The sequence below is a fragment of the Harmonia axyridis genome, chromosome 5 (genome assembly GCF_914767665.1).
Source record: "Harmonia axyridis chromosome 5, icHarAxyr1.1, whole genome shotgun sequence".
NCBI lineage: Eukaryota > Metazoa > Arthropoda > Insecta > Coleoptera > Coccinellidae > Harmonia > Harmonia axyridis.
The window spans coordinates 30,943,185-30,966,107 of NC_059505.1; the positions used below are offsets into that span (position 1 = coordinate 30,943,185).

At 34.3% G+C, this 22,923-nt stretch overlaps 1 protein-coding gene across 1 annotated transcript in view; it reads right to left on the reverse strand.

Annotated features, from left to right (window-relative positions):
• Positions 1-4,361: 4,361 nt before the first annotated feature.
• LOC123680664 overlaps positions 4,362-22,923 on the reverse strand; it is a 44,437-nt gene continuing 25,875 nt past the window's right edge. Inside the window, exons 3-9 of the mRNA XM_045618670.1 lie at positions 21,788-21,919; positions 12,424-12,728; positions 9,842-10,013; positions 7,295-7,500; positions 5,742-5,925; positions 5,396-5,686; positions 4,362-4,603 (exon numbers count right to left, since the gene is read on the reverse strand). Of these exons, the coding sequence (XP_045474626.1) occupies positions 4,572-4,603; positions 5,396-5,686; positions 5,742-5,925; positions 7,295-7,500; positions 9,842-10,013; positions 12,424-12,728; positions 21,788-21,919 (1,322 nt within the window). The 3' untranslated portion in view covers positions 4,362-4,571. The remainder of the gene's footprint in view (positions 4,604-5,395; positions 5,687-5,741; positions 5,926-7,294; positions 7,501-9,841; positions 10,014-12,423; positions 12,729-21,787; positions 21,920-22,923) is intronic.

The window sequence follows — 22,923 nt, forward strand, 5'->3', positions numbered from 1 at the left end:
AAAACAGTACAGCAGATACGATAAAACTGAAGGAAACCAAAAATTTTATCTAGTATTACTTTGATCGAATTATCTTTTTACATTTTTCAAACTATAGGAGATTCACCAAAAAAAAAGTTTTAAGGAAAAAAGAGGACACCAAAAAAAATTCCCCTGTAATTTGCAATCGAAATTGGCATATCACGTAAAGTAGACGTGAAGTAGGAATATCTGTACCAAGTTTCTGCAGAACATCTAGTGAAGTGCTATGAGAAAAAAACTCAAAATATAAATCAACCTTTAACACGCTGTATATATGGCATAATATCGAAAGAATAAAAATCGAGCGACATTTTTATAAATTTTCTCTTTTCCTCAAAAAAGTATCACGTAATTTTTCAATTTCATGTCATGACATACTAAAAGTTAATTGAGTAATAATTATTTAAAGCTTCATTCGAAATTTGTGAAAAAATTACTTGAATATATATAAGCACGCAAAAGCTCCCGACATCAGTGTTTTTTTTTCATATCATTACGAAGATTTCGTGAGAATCACTAATTAAAAGAAAGAAAGGCTTTAAAAATCCGAAATACGAAAAAGGACTTTTCTTTCCGTTGATCAGGAAGTTTTGGAGGCTAGGGGTACTTCTAATTAATTTTTTCCATTTTCACTGAAAAAATAATGAATAATTCAAATAATCCTGAACAAACACGTGATCAATGCCATTGAGTTACATTATTCATAACACTCTTCTATCGCGCTCGAGACGAATGTACACTGTGGATGGAATATTTTAAACTACATACTCCATTTTAGGTTTCTTGTATCGTTTCACACCCTATTCATTATTTCGAAGCTCGACTCATCTTTGTGGTCTGTTTTTGTCCGAATAACTCGTAAAATATTCATTATGTTCCATTTCGTAGAGGCAGTGGGGTTCTTATCTTGTCTGAAAATCTCCTCTAAACCGCGTCCTTTTATATTTGTGATATTTCGTATACAAAAGTTGAGGATAACCTACATTCTTTGAGTATCCAGAAAACCGGTTGTATTCATGAAATGTGTCTTGCTGAAAAGTTTTTCAATAATGTGCGCTCCTGGTCTCGTATAGAAAGTTCATATTTGGATAAACACGCTGAAGCACGTTGAAAATAATGAAATATTTCTTTTCGAAGTTTCAGACTGAGCTCAAAATATCAACTATATAATTGACAGTTCCCTACAGAAACAGCATTGAGTATTCGTTGAAGAAATGTATATTACAGCAATTTCACTTTCAAAATGAAGTTTCGTGCTTATATAATATTTCTCATGTAGGTATTTAGGAAGCATATTTTTTTACACAATATTTCCTCCCGAATAAAACAAAATTTATTAAAGTTATGTTATCTTCATTCCTATAGCTTCAAGCCTTCAAACAAGGCTTACCTACCACTGATGATAATTTTTTTTTAATCAATCATTGCTCTAAATTCTGAAGGGCTTTTCAATAATAGGTATCAATTTGATATTAAAAAAACGAGTACTTATATTTTAAGGAAAATCATTGGATGATTTCATTGTAAAGAGCGAGGTATGCCATTAATGGAAAACGTTAACAGCCAAATGGCCGTCACGGCTACGATTGCAGCACATATCCTTTTCATGAAATTTTCCTTGAAAAATCCGCACATTTGGAGCTGTATGTTGTCGATAACTTATCGAATTCCATGTTTAAGGTCTCGAATACATTGTTGAACATTTGCATAGACCTTATATTTCACGTGGCCTCAGAGAAAAACGTCTAAAGGAGTTAAATCACAAGATTTAGGCAGCTAATTTTGATCACCACGACCAGGACACTTTTCTTGCAAAATTGCGATAGATTCGTTACTTGTGTGATACGTAGCGTCATCCTGTTGAAAATAAACATAGTCCACATCAATATCTTCCAATTCCGGCCATAAGAAATCATTAATCATAGATTGGTAGCGCAAACTATTCACCGTAACAGTTGCACCAGCCTCTTTTTTGAATAAGTAAGGTCCAATCACATCACCAGCCCAAAAACCACACCAACCAGTGACATGTTTCAGGATGGAGAGAATTTTTAAGAATCATTCTGAGATTTTCCGAGCCCCAAATGCGACAATTCAGCTTATTAACGTAGCCTCCGAGATGAAAATAGGCCTCATCACGGAATATGATTTTTAGATGGAAATCCTGTTCATTTTGATGTATTTCAAGGACCAAATCAGCGAAGATACGACGTTGCAAGTGATCAACCGGCTTGAGGTCTTATGTTGACTGAACTTCAAAAGCCTTAAGGCCTAAATCTTTTGCAAAATACAGTGTAATGTTGTTTGTACAATGTCTAATTCCCAAATTCGACGAGGAGTCGACAAACCTGGGTTTTCGTCAACACTACGGGCTATAGCAGCAATATTTTCAGTTGATCTTGAACGATGCACAAGGTTTCGATTAATCATATCACTAGCTTGTTTCAACATATCAAATTTTGCCACCAGTTTCTCTATTCTAGTAAGCCCATAGATCTACCTAGTAGGTAGATCAATGTTGCTCATAGATCTACCTTGTAGGTAGATCAATGTTGCCCACAGATCTACCTTGTAGGTAGATCAATGTTGTCCATAGATCTACCTTGTAGGTAGATCAATGTAGCTCATAGATCCGCATTGCCAGTAGATACACCTTGTAGGTAGATCTACATTGACCATAGATCTTCATTGTCCATAGATCTGCATTGGCCACAGATGTACACCCTATATAAAATTCATTCAAATACTGCATATCTCCTGTATTATCGATATCGGACTAATATACAACGCACAGTCTGTATGATATTTGAGGAATAATTTTAATCAAGTCGACACGAAACATCCCCTATATCAAGTTCTTGTTGAAACACAAAAAAGCAACCAAAAACACCAATGAACATGCCCGACTCAGTATTCGAATACCTTCAAGATGGCAGAAAGAGCAAATGCTATGAAACCAATTTTCCATACGGAATCAATTCTTCAGGAATGTCTAAGACTAACCTTAAGCTATTATCCAAATTTCCAGATTTCATTTTGCCTATTTTTCCAAAAATATCGAATTGGTATCCCAATTCAATTCACCCTGTATAACTTATAATCAAATATTATATTATTCGCTTTAGTAAGGCGAACTGTATCTGCAAAAGTTTCACCATTTTTGTAGTGAAGTTTAACGATCTCAGCTCGTTTTTGAATCGTGTATCTTTCCATTTTTACTAATGGCGTTGTTTTACTTGTCAAAAGTCGAAAGCTCACAGCTTCACAAATGACTGCTGCCCAGATAGCAGGCTATTCAAAATGAAACATCTTATTGGAAAATCCGTTATTAACTATTATGATCAAGTTTTCTGATACAAAATTTTTACAATGTCTCGTAACCCACCTACATTTTCGGATTTCGAAACATTGTGCTGTACATCTTTCAGTGAAAATTTTTTCTTAACTTTGATGCCTTTCTCAAAAAAGAATTGTTTGGAATCCATGAGAGCCAACATAGTAAAACAATTCGGTAAACTTAGTTGCTGTACTGGATTGATCCTCCAAGAGAAGAAAAAACCTTATACATCAATTCAAAAGACTGAAATTCGAGTCCATAAAAACATGTTTCTAGAACTTAAGAACTTCAAATTGAGAACATGCATGTAGGTATATGTACAATAATACTGAAAACGAATTCTCGTTCGGTAAAGCACTGGACTCAATAGCTTCGGAATCTTAGAAAAGTTTATTATAATAATGAAGATTGTGATATTTCTTTCAGCATTTTTCTGTGGTTTATTTCTTTATTCTCCAAAAAGTTCAATAACAATATCAAGTTGAGGTGTGAGCTCATCCACCAATTTCAAAATTCACATTCAAGTAGAATACTTAAACGCATCCACCAATTTTAGAATTTAGCAGTTGCAAAAAGCAGTTTTTTTTTCACGTAATTATGAATAAATTCTTGATAATTAGCATTTTAGTCTACTATACGTTGTAATAAAATAAAGTTTGCCACGTTGATTGCTAACGTCCAGAACGGATAGGACATGCCAAGAAGAAGATACATTATTATAGAATAGAAATGAGTAGACATATTAGAGTCGCAACTGAAACACACCATTTAAGAATAGTTTGAGAAAAAATATTTGGTTATATTTTGGGTGGATAAAAAACCAATCATGACTCCAAATGAACCAATTAGTTTCTTCCCTGCAAAATGTAGACACGTTTGGTTTTCCATTTGGTGAGGTGTTCATTGGAAAAAACAATAAGCACCTCCACCAAATACCGTCAAAAAATATTGCTAGCAAGGAAGGTTTAAGTTAAAACACAAAACTACAAATCGTGACACATTGATGGAATTTCGAATGGAATGTTTTATTGACTAATCTACTTCAGATCGAATATAAATATAAAATATAAATATAAAATACAATAGAATATTCTTGAGCATTACAGAATCTTAAATTATCAACTATAAAATACTAAAAATCACATAGGTACTGAAGAAAATGATATACACAAAGTTTGGCATTCATTGTCGATTGATATCGATCCTTCTCGAACTATAAACTCCTTCCTTTAACAATTGGACATCCTGCAAAGAGGAAAATTGTTAGTTCAATTTTAAAAAATATTGAAGACGATTTTTTCAAGATCAGGCAATCATTTATTGAAATTCATGAATTTTTCGGCTTTTTTTCCACAAAATTACATTTAGTCACTATTTTGACATGAATTGACAGAACATATAATTTTCCTTCGAATCAATTTCTAAGATGTACTGATTAAGTTGTTTTGGATCGTTTACAGAATCTAGTGAATTGTGTTTTAAAAATTGGATTGCTTAATATACTCTTATTATGAAGAAGAACTCAAGCTTTAAAGGTGAGCGACCGCAGGTAAATAAACCAAAAATCGGACTGGAAAAGTCTAGACTCTAGATCAACATATAATCCCAGGTTATATATTGATCTAGACATATAGCAACAATTGGATCATTAGATAACTTGTAGTTATCTATTGATTTATTGATGCTTCATATAGTTCATAAGTATGTATGTTAATGTGTCTTCCTTGTTAAAGTATTTAATATTTTAAAATAATTTTGAAAATGTTTTCAAACAAATGCTCACAGAATACGTTTTTTCAATACGTTCATACAACAGACATAAATCCAAAATTGACACATATTCTAAACTATTTTTGTCGTTTTCAAAATTTTATAAACATTATCATAAACGTTATAATGGTTAAGTGTTCTGGTGGTCTTGTGGAAGAATTTAAGGAATTCTTTCATTTATAGTTTGCAAAAGCACTTAAAAGACTGCATTTCTTCGAAAAGTTTTTTTTAATATTCGAAAAATTGTTGAATAATCTATATACTTACTACACACTGAACATCTACGTTCATCAGTTCCATCACCACAACCATCTCTTCCAGAACAAGCTACCGCACTCGATCTGCATCTACCATTACCACACCTCAAAGGACAATACTCTGATAACCTCCTTCTAGCTCTTCCTCGACAGATGTGAGCTGGTTCATCGCTTCCATCACTACAGCTTATGATGGCATTGCAGAACTCATATTCAGGCAGACATTTTCCATCAGCACATTGGAAGGTATCTGGTGGACAACCTTTCTTTCCAGAAGCTTGGCAATCAGCTTCGTCTTCACCTATGAAAATTTAACTATTTTCAGAATTGTTGATGTTGATGAGAGCTTTATTTACCTTCAGGGCAATCTTTAACACCATCGCATCGTGTAGCCTTGGAAACGCATCGGCCAGATGACTTGCAAAGGAAACTTTGGGCAGGACATTGTCCGGAAAAGCAGTCTTCATCTGAACCATCGATGCAATCTTTTCTTCCATCACAGACGAAGAACCAGCTTATGCATGTTCCACTGCTTTTACACTGAAATTCGAATTGAGAAAGGTCACAAAATGGGAATTTATCGAAACATAATATTGGTTTAACAACTTTGGTGTTTTCAAGGACGTAACAGACAGTTTGACAAAGTGATAATATAAATGAAAAAATATACAAAGTAATACAAAAAAATCGAAATAATAACTACAAGCTAGATACAGATAACAGCAATGAAAAACTAATTAATTTTGAAATACTGAGCTAGTTGTGACTACAGGCAGAGTGATGACAAAACCACATAGAACACTACTACAAACATTGTACCCGGAGATAGAAATATTGGTTCTGTCGATATGAATTCGGACGAATATAGAAATATATGCTTGCAATAGCATGAAGGCAATCCAGAGCGACTCCAAAAAAACTTTTTTTTATAACTGCAGTAGAACTAGCTTAGAGAGGTAACGGCGCAACTTTTAACATGTTCAATTTTTTATGGAAGAATTGGAATATAAAGTCTCTTTAACAAACAGAACTGCATATTCTCTATTGTCCAAAACCCTCAAGGATGGTGACAATAACAGTGCAGATACTACAGGCTTACTAAAAATTTGGAAAATCCTGATAGGTATGAGTAAACTTTGAAAACTAATATTGAAAAGGGGTGTTATTACCAATGACAGGCTTTGTATGACGGTGAATGGCAACTTTTGTACAAAAATTGTCCAATTGGCATTAATACAATATCAAAATGGACAAGAATATCTTCAGAAAAGATAGGACTAGACTAGGCAATAACAGTATTTACATCTTAGTGCCGAACATCATCAAAACATACTAAATACTTTTAGAAGTACTCCAAGTACATCAAGCAAAAATAACAACGATCTACCTTATACCAATCGTCATATTCAAAATTTTTACAATTGCCTAATTTATAATAATTATAGTCGCGAATAAGATCATTATTTTATTCATTAAAAAAAATTGTTTATTGAGATAGGTAGATAGATAATAATTAATTCATTTCGTTCGTGGAATAGTCTTATAAAATCCACTCATAATTGAATTTATCTCATAAGTCTGCTTTTATTTCATAATGAAACTGAGCTGTTTGAGTATTCTTCAAACAACTCAGTTGATTTATGAAATAAAAGACAAACTAATGATGACAGATTTATCGCAAAATTTCAATCACCACATCATTATTTCTTTTTTCTCTGATTATTCTTCAAACTGTAGAGATGGAGAGTTGAAATTAACACTTCCTAATATTTGAATGAAATAAATATTTCCATGATTTGTGAAGTCGTTTTAGCTATTCATTTCAAGCTCAATGAAATCCTATTTGAGCAGCTGTGTCATGTTATATGTTTACAATGGCCAGTTAATATTGTTAAAAAATTTCACTCACCTGGAAAGTACCTGGCAGACACCTCGTATTCCTTGCAGAACATGATGACGTTCTGTTATACCTGAGAATGCAGTCGCAAACTCCATTCACGCATTTTGAAAATGGATCAGTAGCTCGACATTGCAAATCCGTAACGCAGGGTAATCCAAGACTCACGCCTTCACCATCGTCTAACCTATTTCTGATTCCAGTCGTGAGCGAAATCACTAAAAACGAAGTTTAGTTAGGGTAAAGAATCTTTGAACAATGAACTTATGGAATTGGAGTTCCACAAGACTATATTCGAGGTACTGCACAATTGTTATAATATCATTGTGATTAATACCCAATGCCTTAATTTATTACTACAAAATACTGAATAGTATTGAGAATCTCGTCGTCAAACTCTTTACAAAACAACAAGGTGGTTGACATTCATCTTATTCAATTTTTGACGCGAAGTTAGGAGATTTTGCGCTGCAATTTTTTTACAAAATTTTGCTAGAATCTCAGAATCTTTTTGATAAAATACAATTATTACTCTTTTAACCTATAACATGGGACAATTTCCATGTGGAAATTCATCTTGAAAAACCCTATTTTTTCCTTTTTCAATAACACCACCATTTAAATAGAGCATTCTGCATAAAATATGGTTTTGCCGTGGGCGTGGCGGCCATTTGGATGATAACGTTTTCCATGGTTAATGGCATACGTTCTTCCTAACAATGAAAAAATCATCCATTGATTACCCTTAACATATACTCGTTTTTTTATATCAAAATGAAACTTCTCATTGGAAAAGCGATATTACAAGCAAAATCTCAGTGCTTTTTGGCAGTTGGATTCTAAGATATTAGAATTTCACAAAGAGACCATATTTCATCTACCCATTGCTAGAAAGCTTCCTATTCAGCAACTGTTTTCCAAATATCAGTTCCATTGAATGCATACTTTTTCAATTAGTGTGACAATAAAATTTCATATGGGTATATTAGGCTAATAGAAAAGTCCCCGGTCTGATGCTGAGATGGCGGTGCTAGTATTAAATCCGTATGATTTTTAGTTAGTACCAACCTTCAAACGATACGTGTCAAAATTTGACAGCGACCATTAGTTTGTGAGGGATTTCGTTGTGAGTGTAGCTACTTTTATTATTTGAAAAAAAAGAATTTCGTGTGCTGATAAAATATTGCTTTTTGAAGGAAAAATACAATTGAAGCAAAATTTTGGCTTGATGAAGAGTTTCCGGGGTCTGCACAAGGAAAATCAATCATCATTGATTGGTATGCTAAGTTTAAACGTGGTGAAATGAGCACCAAAGACGTCGAAAGCAGTGGACGCCCAAAAGAGGCTGTCACCGATGAAAAAATCAAAAAAGTTCACACAATAATTTTGAATGACCGTAAAGTGAAGTTGATCGAGATCAGATGATATCTTCACAATGTCTGCTTGTGAAGATATCATCTGAACGTGAACATCATATCATTCACGAGTATTTGTACATAAGAAATCTGTGTGCAAAATGAGTGCCGCGCGAGCTCACAATCGATCCAAAGCAACAACTTTTCAATGATTCGGAGCAGTGTTTGAAGCTGTTTAAATGCAATAAACCTGAATTTTTGCGTCGATATGTGACAATGAATGAAACATGGCTCCATCATTTCACTCCGGAGTCCAATCGACAGTCAGCTGAGTGGACTGCACACGATGAACCGAATCCAAAGCGAGAAAAAACACAACAGTCAGTCGGCAAGGTTATGGCATCAGTAATCTGGGATGCGCAAGGTATAATATTCGTTGATTACCTCCAAAAGGGCCAGACCATCAACCGCGATTATTGTATAGCGTTATTGGATCGTTTGAAGGTTGAAATCGTTAAAAAACGGCCCTGTTTCATCAAGACTATGCGCCGTGTCACAAACCAATGAAAATAATGGCAAAATTGCATGAATTGGGCTTCGAATTGCTTCTGCATCCACCGTATTCACCAGATCTGGCCCCCATCGACTTTTTCTTGTTCTCAGACCTCAAAAAAATGCTCGCTGGAAAGAAATTTAGCGCCACTGAAGAAGTAATCGCCGAAACTGGGGCCTATTTTGAAGCGAAAGACAAATCGCAATTCAAAAATGGTATCGAAAAGTTGGAAGATCGCTATAATCGCTGTATCGCCCTCGAAGGCAACTACGTTGAATAATAAAATCGAATTTTGCAGAAAAAAAATGTGTTTTACTATGGTAGACCGGGGGGACTTTTCAATTGGCCTGTTAACTCTGGAACTTCGCCGAAATATTCGGACGGACATAATTGATCTCAAATTCTTCATCAGTGAGTTGAATTCAATCCTTGACACCATTCTTGTCTCAGAATTCTAATATTACAAACATTTGGACAACTGCTTCCCCAAGGTAGCTAGCTTGTCGACAAAACAAACCAGCAAAAATATATTAAATTGAATAAGTGAAATGTCAACCACCTTTTCTTTTTTTCTTATATCGTTCTCACAACGACTAGACGAATCGCAGACTACGTTGATTTGATATTGTATGAAAATTGAAGGTTTCTTACTTGGAGTGGATGAAGAAACAGCATCCAATATTGGAGAAGCCGTAGGTTCAAGCGATGTTGTTCTCATCGTTGATAATCTTGTGGTGGTATCGATTGGCTGTGAGGTTTTTTCATCGACTGTGGAACTTGCTGGCGTTGATGAAGAAACAAATTGCGTCGTTATTGGTGGCATCTGTAAATTACAAGTAGGTGTGTAATCGTATACCTTAAGAATCTCTCAAATGAAATTTCAGGTGGGGTTTTAGAGGTGTTCCTTGATTAAGTCATTCTGTTTTTGTGGATACGCTTTTATTTGTAATTCAATTTAGTCTTGGTTATAAGAAAACAATATGTGAATACGCCAAACAACTATATTATCTGAGGAAAGATATTCGTAGGTAGTTAAAAATAATCAAGTTACTTTAAAAACATTTCCAAATAAATAAATAATGAAATTAATAGAAAACGAAAATTTAAATACTTCAATTTTGGTTGAAGGACTCAGTTATCATCATAAATTTCAATTTTCATAAGTGATGGAACGAATTGTCTGTTCAGATTATAAATTAATGGTGTTACAAAATGGCGAAGGCGCTTCATTGTATCACCAACTTCAAGCAAATACTCAGAAATAATAATGGTAAACAATTTAAACTGAATAAATTCTTGTAATTTCTATTTGAATAGTAGCCACCATCCAATATCAATTAGTTCACTGAATTGAATACTGTGAGTCCAACAAATATTTTCAATAAATATTAGAGACATTAAATAACTAGTCTTGAACTTTGAAATTTTTTTTCTGCTTGTCTTCATGTTACCTAACTATCTTTTATTCTTTAATTAACTTTTTGACTTGTACATACATTTCAACAAAAAAATATCTGAGGTCAAAAGGAACACTTTAACACTTTTCTGATTTGGCTCGGTTGAAAAGATTTTCAACAGAAAATCAATAAAAAAAGGAGGAGATGATTTTCGGAATATAGTTTGCCATTGATGTGATGAATCTTCTCCGAACACAAAATTTCATCCACATCTTCAAGTTTCTCATGACCATTACATTCCATTAAAATACCAGATCTCTAACTCTTGAAAGCAAGTTCAAGCTCATCAATGAATGTTTAAACATTTTGAAAAACAAAAGTATGTCTCATATTTCCTCGTATATTCTCCCCCTTTTCGAGTAATTTGTTCATAAAAAAAATTATCTGTGAAATTCAAAAAATTATCACTTTGGCTGAATGCAACTCTGTCGAAAAATTCAGAATTGAGAATTGGCCACATTTGCCACATTGGAAGTTTGAACGTTTACAGATGAATATCATTTATTTATATGAAGATGAAAAGATAAATTTTCTTGTAGAAAATGAAGTAAATAACAATAATAAATGATTGAAGATGGATAGCAGAGCTAATATGGGATGTTGCTAGCTAAATTCGTTATTATTATCGACAATGAATAGAAATTCAATATCTATCGCCAATGAAATTGCAGTAACTCGTTTATTCTATTAAAAATACTTGCTCGTACACCAAATGGAATGGAGATGACTTATGCTAGTTTTTCCAATATTGTATGTCATTCCCAATGTTGAAATAGTATATCTTATACTTGGAAAAACTTCAGTGTGTAGGTTTCCATAGGTGGCATAGCTCATTATGAAAATTTGAAATGACTGAATCTTTTCATCTAGGCTGAATCGGAAAAGAATGGTGAAGGAAAAAAGTGTTCCTTTTGAGCTCAAGAATCTACTTCTATGTAGTATATCCAAACTCACTTGAACTAGTCCATAAAAATGCTTGGCCAGATGTCCCTTTGAAGTGGATACCGCGATCCTTTAAATACCGCTAAATACTTTGAAAGTATTGTTTGACAATAAATTCACTGGCCCCAAAGGAATTTCTCGAAATTTGGACAACCCTTGCATAATCGAAATATTCTGCTTTCTCCATGTAACTTTGGATATACTATACTACCTCACCCTCTAAATAAACAACAAAGTTGGATTGGTTGAACCATTTTCAATTTGAGAACGGCTGGAATGATTTTTATAATCTTTGATTTTTTGGATTTTTCCGCCCTAATAGCAGAATAACTATAAAAATAACGGATAAAAAATGAGAAAACTAAAGAGGACGTACCTAACTCATTATTAACATCTATTAACCGATAATCGATAATAATGAATGAGTAGGACCCCACCACTGGTTTCATAATATTATCTGACAATAGATGTAGATAATTTTGCAAAGTTTATGAGACTTAGACAACCGTTGTCAAATTGCAAAATATAGATTGACCTCACTTTGAGGACATTATATGATATGATGATGATTATTGATTGACGATCATAGAACGTACAATTTTTACACGGAGGAAAATATAAACTCTGGGAATACGACATTCGTTAGAATTCAATATAAGGGTAACATTTAAACTGAAAACCAACATTTTGTGAATTCCCTTAAAAATGCAAATGTAGTTTTGGGAGTACAAAGGAACTAAATTAGTAATGATTACAACATTCTTTTCATATTTCGGATTTCTAGCAGGACAATATCTCCTGACTCAACTAGTTTAGGACAAAATAAGAACTTACTTGGGTCACAATTTCATCTTCTTTTGGAGGTTCTGTGCCTAAGTTTTTGTTGATCAAGTTATCGCTTATATCTAGCTCTGTACTTGAAGGAACTTGAGGGGTTGTAGGGGCAACTGTTGTTGTTGTTGAAGTGGTTGAGGTTGAGAGCTTAAAAGCTTCTCTCACGCAGGAATCGCCTATCTGCTTAAGTGGTGAATTACACTGACATCTTCCGAACAGATTTGGTATCAAGAAGTCACAGTGACTGTCTACTGTCCAGAGACGACAGTGAGCATTGCTGTAACACACGTTACCTGGTCTTGCAGCTGTAAAAAATATACATAGAAGGATAAGAACATATTTGATAAATACACAAGGTGAGTCTTGAAGTTGTTCATTAATTTCAACCACATATTCCTCTCATCAAATGAAACACTTCTTTCATTTTCCATTTTTTCAGATTCGGCTCACGTGAAAAGATACAGGCTGTTACATTTCCAAAAAAACTTGTTTTTCTTTGAAGCTTCATAACATGATCATTCCTAATGAAATATGAATTTTAGTGCGGAATTTTCTATAATTAAAGGCTCATTTTCATCATCATTTCATCTTCAGATAGAGCGAAATAAATTCGAAACTGCGAGCTTACACAATGTCATTCTCGAATTATTAAAATCCAATTTCATTGGTAGTAAAAACAAAGAAAGTATGAACATATGATATTTCAAACAGATAAGTTTGCTCATGAACTCCAAATTTTTTTGGATTATATATTATATATATAAATTATTGAAGAAATTATATTCATTGAAATTTTTCCGTTGGATGCTTAACGGTATTTTAGAATTTTCTCTCAACGTGAGTTGATGATATGTATTTTTATGTAGTTTTGTATTTTGAAGTAGAATAAACAAAAGTTCGACAAAGTGTCTTGTTCCTTCAGCATGATTTAATCGAAAAGTGTTGAATGAAAACCATTATTGGATTATAGATATGTATTCATTTATTCAATTTTCGAAAAAAATGTCAGGAATTTAGTTCTAACTGGTGGTAACAAAAAACTTCATGTCGCCAACGTCAAAAAATTGAAAAAAAATGTTCATAAATCGAACAAAAATTTTTATTACCTTCAAGTCTAGGTACAGCGAAAAAAATTTCACCCGAAATTGTTGAAATGTTTCACAGTTGTAATTTTCTCTTCACCTAACTCGAATATGAAGACAGGATCGAAGAATATCGAACGGTTGCTTCATTAAAGCCATCCAAATTACTCATTCTGCCCTCTTACATAATTGAACATCCTTGGATTAGTTCAAATTTGCATTCCACAGATAATTCCTCAAGGCAGGCCAACAGAGATTAATTGAAACTACAGTGAAATTGTATTTTGAGATCAATGTTATTTCCCAATTCAAAAATTTTGGCCCTCATAGCCTAACCAGTTTTTTTCAATTATGTTAGAGGACCGAAGGAGAAATTTGGAAAGGGACCATTTGATATTTTTCGCTTCGTTTTCCGTATTCGGGTTAGGTTCATCAATTTCGGGTGGAATGTTTTTTTCGCGTAGAAATGTAAAAAAAAAAAAATTATGAGAAATTTTTTTCACTAATATTCTTATAAAATGGAGTTCAGTAAATGAAATTCAATTTGACAATCGAGAAAAAAACACATGAGAGTTTTTGAGGGGTTTTTCAAGTTTTCTGGATTGAGCACCCAAAAATACATTGATAAGACCAGAAAGTGTAACTTCGAAGGTTTTACTAGCTGACCACACTCAACAGGATATGGCTAAGAAATAAGGTTAACACTGTATCTCGCTTATGCTTCGTAAAGGCAAAATGATTCTCTCGGTGTTATATACACGACTATACAGGGTGGCCATTTGAAAACGAAACAGACGAGATTACAGACGAAATAAAGTTTTTCGATAGAAATGCTCGGACAGGTCGATTTCTGTTTCGAGGGGGACAACTTAAGATGTAGGTAACGGACGCATAGCGCTTCAAACCTTGCTGCTACAACCCCCCCCCCAATTTTTGAATAGGGAAGATGGGGTGAGTGATACCTCAATTTAAAGGTATTTTTATACTGATTTCAGCACAGTAATTGTTTTTTCATTTTATGCATTAGTTCTCGAAATATTCATGCGTTAGTTAGTTAGGAAGGAAGCCACAGTCATGGTTGTTTTGAAGCTCAAAATGTCGATTTTTCACAAAACACTACAAGTGCCATGAAAACACTACTTCATTTTCAAATACTTAGTTAAGAATATTTCGAGAACTAATGCATAAAATGAAAAAAAAATTACTGTGCTGAAATCAGTATAAAAATACCTTTCAAATGAGGTATCACTCACCCCATCTTCCCTATTCAAAATTTGGGGGTGAGGGTTGTAGTAGCAAGGGTTGAAGCGCTATGCGTCCGTAACCTACATCTTAAGTTGTCCCCCTCGAAACAGAAATCGACCTGTCCGAGCATTTCTATCGAAAAACTTTATTTCGTCTGAAATCTCGTCTGTTTCGTTTTCAAATGGCCACCCTGTATATGTCCAGTTTGTGATGAAACACCCTATATTCATTTATTTTTTATTTTCACTGGAACACAAACAGGACCAAGTCCCAGAGGCATTATTCACTTACATTACAAATAAAACCTCAAATATACATGTTATTTACCTATGAACTAAACAAACAAAAAAATCACATGTTAGATACAATATTAAAATCTACATATAATTATCCCGGAAAACAAAAGTCGACGTTTCAGATGTTTTTTGAAAGTTAACAGGAAAAGAAATCGACATGTGGACAGACGCTCGGACAGACGACACCTGAGGTCGTTATCATTCTGACAAGTGGGGAATTTGCGGTGTAGTTTTTTTCTCCTAAGAGAGACCTGAAACATGTTATCTGACCAGAGTCTCAGATCAGAAACACTAAAGCGAATCTCCTTCAAAAAAACAGGAGCAAAGATCAAATCATTCAAGAGCTGGAACATGAATGAAGCATCATTCATATCGACTAGCCTGGGAAGCTGGAAATGGTGTAGTCATGATTTTATTTTTGAAGGCCAGAAACTGAATGAACCTATTCTGAACAGACTCCAAGAGTTGAATATAGCAGTCGAATCTCAGGTTCCATATGATCGATGATATAATCAATCGTGAGGAGACAAATGCATGGTGGAGTGTTAAGATAATCTCATACTTTTGGAAAGCTTTTCCATGCCTAAACACAAAGCCCAGCATTCTGGAGAGGATATGACGACGTTACCAATATGAACATCAAAGATTAGTTTGGAGTCGAGATTCCCAAGTCTCTGACAATACTTGATTTCTTCAACTGATGGATGTTAAGTGTGTACTGGAAGGATATTCTGTTGGAGTTCCTAGTATACGAAATTTTGAAACATTTATCCAAGAGAAGGAACAAGCAATTATTTTCACAATATTGGGCTAATCTATCCAGATCACACTGGAGATTCGGACAGTCCTCAAGGGATCGGATCATCATGAAGAGCTTAAGATCGTCGGCAAAAAGTAGAAACCTACAATACCTAAAGCATTTTCCAATGTTATGAACATAAATAAGAAAGTATAAGGGACTGAGATGAGAACCCTGCGGAGCTCCAGAGGTAGTGCGAAACTTCCTAGACTCACAGCCATCGATCAACACGTATTGACTCCTAATATAAGCCATGATTCCATCAGGGAATGTTATTCGATTAACATATTGTTAATTATAAAAAAATTAAAATTTCATTAACATTAACATTCAATTTGAAAACACTCGTTATAACTTGTGAAGAAGAAGTCGATTCCTCAGCAAAACAGAAGTGATTTTCACGGAATTATCACCAGCATCCGTCGTCTTACTCTTCGATGTAAGCTATTCATGTAATTGATCCTGAGGACATTAACACCAATTACCACATATTGTTGACACGAAGACGCAATGATAATAATAATAATGAATGGGAATATCCGACCCATTTCGAGAATATTCACACTCAATAGAATATTGATAAAAAATGACGTTCAACACCCTATATCTCGCTTATACTTCGAAAAGGCAAAAATGATTCTCTTGGTGTCATCTACACGACTATACTCGTCCAGTTTATGATGAAACACCCTATATGATTCTATCTGGGAATGTTGTTAGATTAACATATTATTATGGTCATAAAATAATTAAAATTTCATTAACATTAAATTTAAAAACACTCGTTATGACCCTAGAACAAGAAGTCGATTTCTCAGCAAAACAGGAGTGATTTTCATGGAATTGACACAAATATCCATCGTCTTACTCTTCGATGTAAGTTATTCATATAATAGATCCTGAGGACATTAACACCAATTATCACGAAAATGAAATACAATTTGGCAATCGAGAAAAAAAAAATAAGAATATTGAAGTTTTTTTTTAGGGTTTTTCAAGTTTTCTGAATTGAGTACCCAAAAATACATTGATATGACCAGAAATCATAACGTTATGCATAACAAACCACACTCAATAGATATATTGCTGAGAATATTACAATAGAATATTGCTAAAAAATTACATTAACACCCTGAAATAAGAAAGTGTAAGGGACCGAGATGAGAACCCTGCGGAGCTCCAGAGGTAGTGCGAAACTTCCTAGATTCACAGCTATTGATCAACACGTATTGAATCCTAATATGAGCCATGATTCTATCAGGGAATGTTGTTACATTAACATATCGTTAATTATAAAATAATTAAAATTTCATTAACATTAACATTCAATTTAAAAACACTCGTTATAACTCGAGAATAAGAAGTCGATTCCTCGGCAAAACAGAAGTGCTTTTCACGGAATTAACACCAACATCCATCGTCTTACTCTTCGACGTAAGCTATTCATGTAATCGATCCTGAGGACATTAACACCAATTACCACATATTGGTGACACGAAGACGCCATGATAATAATAATGAATGGGAATATCCGACCCATTTCGAGAATATTCACACTCAATAGAATATTGGTAAGAAATGACGTTGTACACCCTGTATCTCGCTTATGCTTCGAAAAGTCAAAAATGATTCTCTTGGTGTCATCTACAAGACTATACACGTCCAGTTTATGATGAAACACCCTAAATGAGCCATGATTCCAACTGGGAATGTTGTTAGATAATCATATTATTATAGTCATAAAATAACTAAATTTCATTAACATTAACATTCAATTTAAAAACAATCCTTATAACTCGAGAAGAAGAAGTTGATACCTCAGCAAAACAGAAGTAATTTTCACGGAATTGACACCAACATTCATCCTCTTATTCTTCATCGTAAGCTATTCATGTAATCGATCCTGAGGACATTAACACCAATTATCACGAAAATTAAATACAATTTGGCAATCGAGAAAAAAAATAAGAATATTGAAGTTTTTTTAGGGTTTTTCAAGTTTTCTGAATTGAGTACCCAAAAATACATTGATATGACCAGAAATCGTAACGTTATGCATAACAGACCACACTCAATAGATATATTGCTAAGAATATTGCTAAGAAATTATATTAACACCCTTAAATAAGAAAGAGTAAGGGACCGAGATGAGAACCCTGCGGAGCTCCAGAAGTAGTGCGAAACTTCCTAGATTCACAGCCATCGATCAACACGTATTGACTCCTAATATGAGCCATAATTCTATCAGGGAATGTTGTTAAATTAACATATCGTTAATTATAAAATAAATAAAATTTCATTAACATTAACATTCAATTTAAAAACACTCGTTATGACTGGAGAATAAGAAGTCGATTCCTCGGCAAAACAGAAGTGTTTTTCACGGAATTAACACCAACATCCATCGTCTTACTCTTCGACGTAAGCTATTCATGTAATCGATACTGAGGACATTAACACCAATTATCACGTATTGGTGATACGAAGACGCCACGATAATAATAATAATGAATGGGAATATCCGGCCCATTTCGAGAATATTCATGAACAACGGGACACTCATGGGACCACGGCAAATTTCCCATCGAAAATTGTGAGCGAATGTGGTACTTATAGGAATTAGAATATCATTTTTATTTCTTCATAGTGCGCCATCGATGGAATAACTCGACCGACCTAACGGTCATACGGAGCTGTGTGTATGTCTGTTGGGAATATCAAAAAGATGACACGTTAGAATGATGAATTAGGTAACTGCGAATGGATGGGAGGTATAGAATTTTCGTGGGACTTAAAATAGAATAAGAAAAACAATGGTGTTGCTTGGTTTTGTGCGTATTTCAATATAAAATTCAACTTGACAAGTGACAATTTCAATTCATGATTTATGCCTTTAAAAGGCGGTGTAACGGAATGCTGCTTGACTTCTATCACGATATACTCAATGAGCCCCGGGCCTGAGACAGAGATGACACCGCCAGTGGGCAGTGGCATACAACATTTATCTACCAAGTACCAAACTTCAATAGATGCGTGTAATGATTTGGAAACCTAGAATTATCAATCATATTTATTAGGTGTACAACTTTTCTTCCACCGTTTTGGTAGTCGAAATAAATAGATCGTAGATGTCATATAATAAGCTTAAGTATTTGAAAACATAATGCCATCGAAATATTAGTCGTATTGTTTTGCATCATGAAGTTATTCTCGATTAAACATGTCAGCTCACGAGCCAAATTCTAGTCATTTGCGGAAGGTTTTAATTTTCTGCTTTAATTTGAAGAAATCTGAGAGTGAGGCTCATAGAATGCTCTCAACTACTTATGGTGAGGCCGTTATTAGTGAAAGAACGTGCCGACAGTGGTTCAACGCTTCAAGAGCGGTGATTTTGACATCGAAGAAGCATAGCGGTGGAAGAGAGAAGGTTTTCGAAGATGCAGAATTGGAGGCATTATTTGATCAAGACTCGTGTCAAATGCAACAAGAATTGGCAGGATTACTGGGAGTGACGCAACAAGCCAGTTCAAAAAGCCTTAAAGTCATGGGAATGCTTCAGAAATAAGGAAATTGGGTGCCGTACGAGTTGAAGCTGAGAGATGTTGAACGGCGTTTGTTTTCTTGTGAACAGCTGCTTGTAAGGCAGAGACGGAAGAGATTTCTGCATTGCATTGTGACTGGAGACGAAAAATGGGTTCATTACGATAATCCCAAGCGCAGAAAATCATGGGGATATCCCGGCCATGCTTCCACGTCGACGACCAAACCGAATATTAACGGTTCCAAGGTCATGCTCAGTATTTGGTGGGACCAGCTCGGCGTAGTGTATTATGAGTTGTTAAAACCGACTGAAACAATCACAGGCGATCTTTATCAAACGCAATTTATGTGTTTGAGTAGAGCATTGAAAGACAAACGGCCGCAATACAACGAGAGACATGAAGCAAGCAATTTGAGTGGTGGCCCCAAACGCCATAGTATTTGAGTTTACTGAGACGAATCTCATAAGAAACATTATCGAAAGTCTTTGAAAGATCACACAAACTAAGCTCGACTTCTGTTAATTTTTCGAATATTTCCCTCCTGTCAAAAATTCTATGTATATGGAGAACAATTATCGAAAATTACAGCGAATATTTCCCTCCTGTCAAAAATTCTATGTAAATGGAATGCAATTATCGAAAATTACAGCGATAATTGCATTGTAGGAAGCGAAACAGCACTGCGATAATCGTTCTGTTCATAGATGCATAGTTTCTATGAATCTTACACAGTTCGAATCTATGGCATCTATGGAATCTATGTCACTTTGACAAGTTAACAGTTTATTCGGGAAATATTCCCCCGAATTACACTCGTGCATCAAAATGACCGGATAATTTCGCATTCCAGCGTGTTTTCTTTGAAAATCTGCAATCGGTCATTTTGATTTTTGGAGAAAGAGCCCTCCACCTTCGGTGTCGGGCTCTTTCTCCAAAAATCAAAATGAGCTCATGCAGTTTTTATGACAACACTCTGTCATGCAAAATTATCGGTAATTTTGATGCACTTGTGCAATTACTTACGAATATTTCCCTCCTGTCAAAAATTCTATGTATCTGGAGAACAATTATCGAAAATTACAGCGATAATTGCATTGTAGGAAGCGAAACTGCACTGCGATAATTGTTCTGTTCATAGATGCTTAGTTTCTATGCATCTTACACAGTTCGAATCTATGGAAATTCCATTCTAAATCAGTTTGACAGGTAATGTAACAGTTTATTCGGGAAATATTCCCCCGAATTACACTCGTGCATCAAAATGACCGGATAATTTCGCATTCCAGCGTGTTTTCTTTGAAAAACTGCATTCGGTCATTTTCATTTTTGGAGAAAGAGCCCTCCACCTTCGGTGTCGGGCTCTTTCTCCAAAAATGAAAATGAACTCATGCAGTTTTTATGACAACACGCTGTCATGCAAAATTATCGGTAATTTTGATGCACTTGTGCAATTACCTACGATAATTTCCACTAGAGTTGTTAAAATGAACAGTATAGTGTTCATTGGCTTTCTGAGAAAGCTAAAACCATTAACAGTGAATATTATGAATTATTATTATCGAAGAAAACAGAAATTAAAAAAGAAAGTTTACAAATGCAAAAAGAAAATTGTCTTTCACCAAGACAATGCTATTTATCACAAATCGACAACAGCCATGCTCCATTTGAACGAATTGCGCTTCCAACTGCTTGCTCACTCAGCTCATTCTCCAGATCTGGCCCCCTAGTGATAACTGGCTTTTTGCAGAAAAACGGCTCTGAAAATTATGTGAGTTCCGATGTTGGAGCCAATTTTGAAAGCAAAAGACCAATATCTCTACAGAAAAGGTATTGAAACGTTGGAAGAGCGTTGTAGTAAATTCATCACTCTTGAAGGTGATTATTTTGACAAATAAAGTCGAAGTTTTAGGAAAAAATTAGTCAAATCAGCAAATTTTAGTTTCTGAAGATGACAACATCGTTGTCTAAACATTTGTTGAGAAATTTCGGATTACTTCAGTGTTATGAAAACGATCAAATGTAGGTATGGAGAAAAAATTATAGTTTTGAACCACATCAAATACTAATTTCTGGTCAAAAATTCAACTAATCTTATAGAAAATCCATAATCCCTAAATATGACACCAATCGATAAAAAAACATTATTCAAAAGAATATTGAAGTCGATTCCTGAAATTATTGAATAATACCACTCAATACATCCAAAACAAAAAATTACATACAAAATATTCTTCTTCCGTATAACAATCTCATTACCAAGAAGAATTCACGGAAGAAACAACAGTTTTCAAGTAACTTAATGGTAAGAAGCAACCAATTACCTTTTTTCCATTCTGTTTTATGAAAGGTGAAAAAGGTTGCGAATCTATGAATAATAACATGCAATAATAGTTAACTCACGTCCAAGACAGGTATGCTTCCGGAACTGCAGGAAACCATCAACGCAGCGACAGGAACCATTGATACAACTGCTGTTGGATACCTTCATTGAACATTGTTCTGGTACAACACAGTCGTAACCCAACAGGGTTGCTGAAAAAATTAAAATTTTTGATACGCATCTCAATAGATATATTTCCAGAGAGTAATTAACATAGATAGAGGGATTACACGCAATTTTTACATGTCCCCAACATGGTTAGATTACGTTGTCCGATTGTGATATATTTTCAAATTCACAATTTTACTAATCGTTATTGAATTAAATATATTTATTTGAGTGAATTTATTTGAGTGATTCCTGATTAAATATGCAATATTGAAAATTTGGAATCCGATATTTTTCCTAATTGTCGAATTTATAATAAGCAGAATATTTATTATTTTCTGTATCGACCTGCTTAAATCCAAGGTTTGGCAACTTTTGCTCTCCTATTGTCATCGGTTGTTTCACGTCGTTTGGCGCGCTTGAAGTTTGTTTTCTGAATTTCTGATATATTTAGGTATTTATTTCAATATATTTTGAGTTAATATGAAATGTTGATTCACTAAGGGACATAAGAAGTGCGTTCTTTGTGGAGAAACTCGCAAATTGAGCGAAATATCGTGTCACTGATATGTTTTCATTTCGGCGAACTTTTTGTCAAATTTGCCCACTGAAAATAACATATGAGGATATTTCAAATTGGCATTTTGTATTTGTGAACGATTGTTGTGTTAGTGATGGAAAGATAATCAAATTTTAAAATCCAATTTTTAGAATGAAATTCTTTTGCTTTGCAAATAAGGACATGAAATCTAAAAATCAATTTTGATTCCGAAAAGATTATTACTCATTACTCAGCGAAAAAGAAGGAGGATATTGGGAAAAAATCAATTTAGCGAGACGAACAGAGGCCATATATGTGGGTATGAAAAAGGCCTCCGACAAAATGTGGCAGGTGTAGGTTAGATCTATAAAATGAAGAAACTCGAAATCCTGAAGATGACGAAAATAGTCCACTCGTATCCGATGAACAGAAAGTTCAGAGTCAGAGAACGACGTCGACTACAATAAATATTAAATCAGGTGTACCACAAGGTTCTGTTGAAAACCC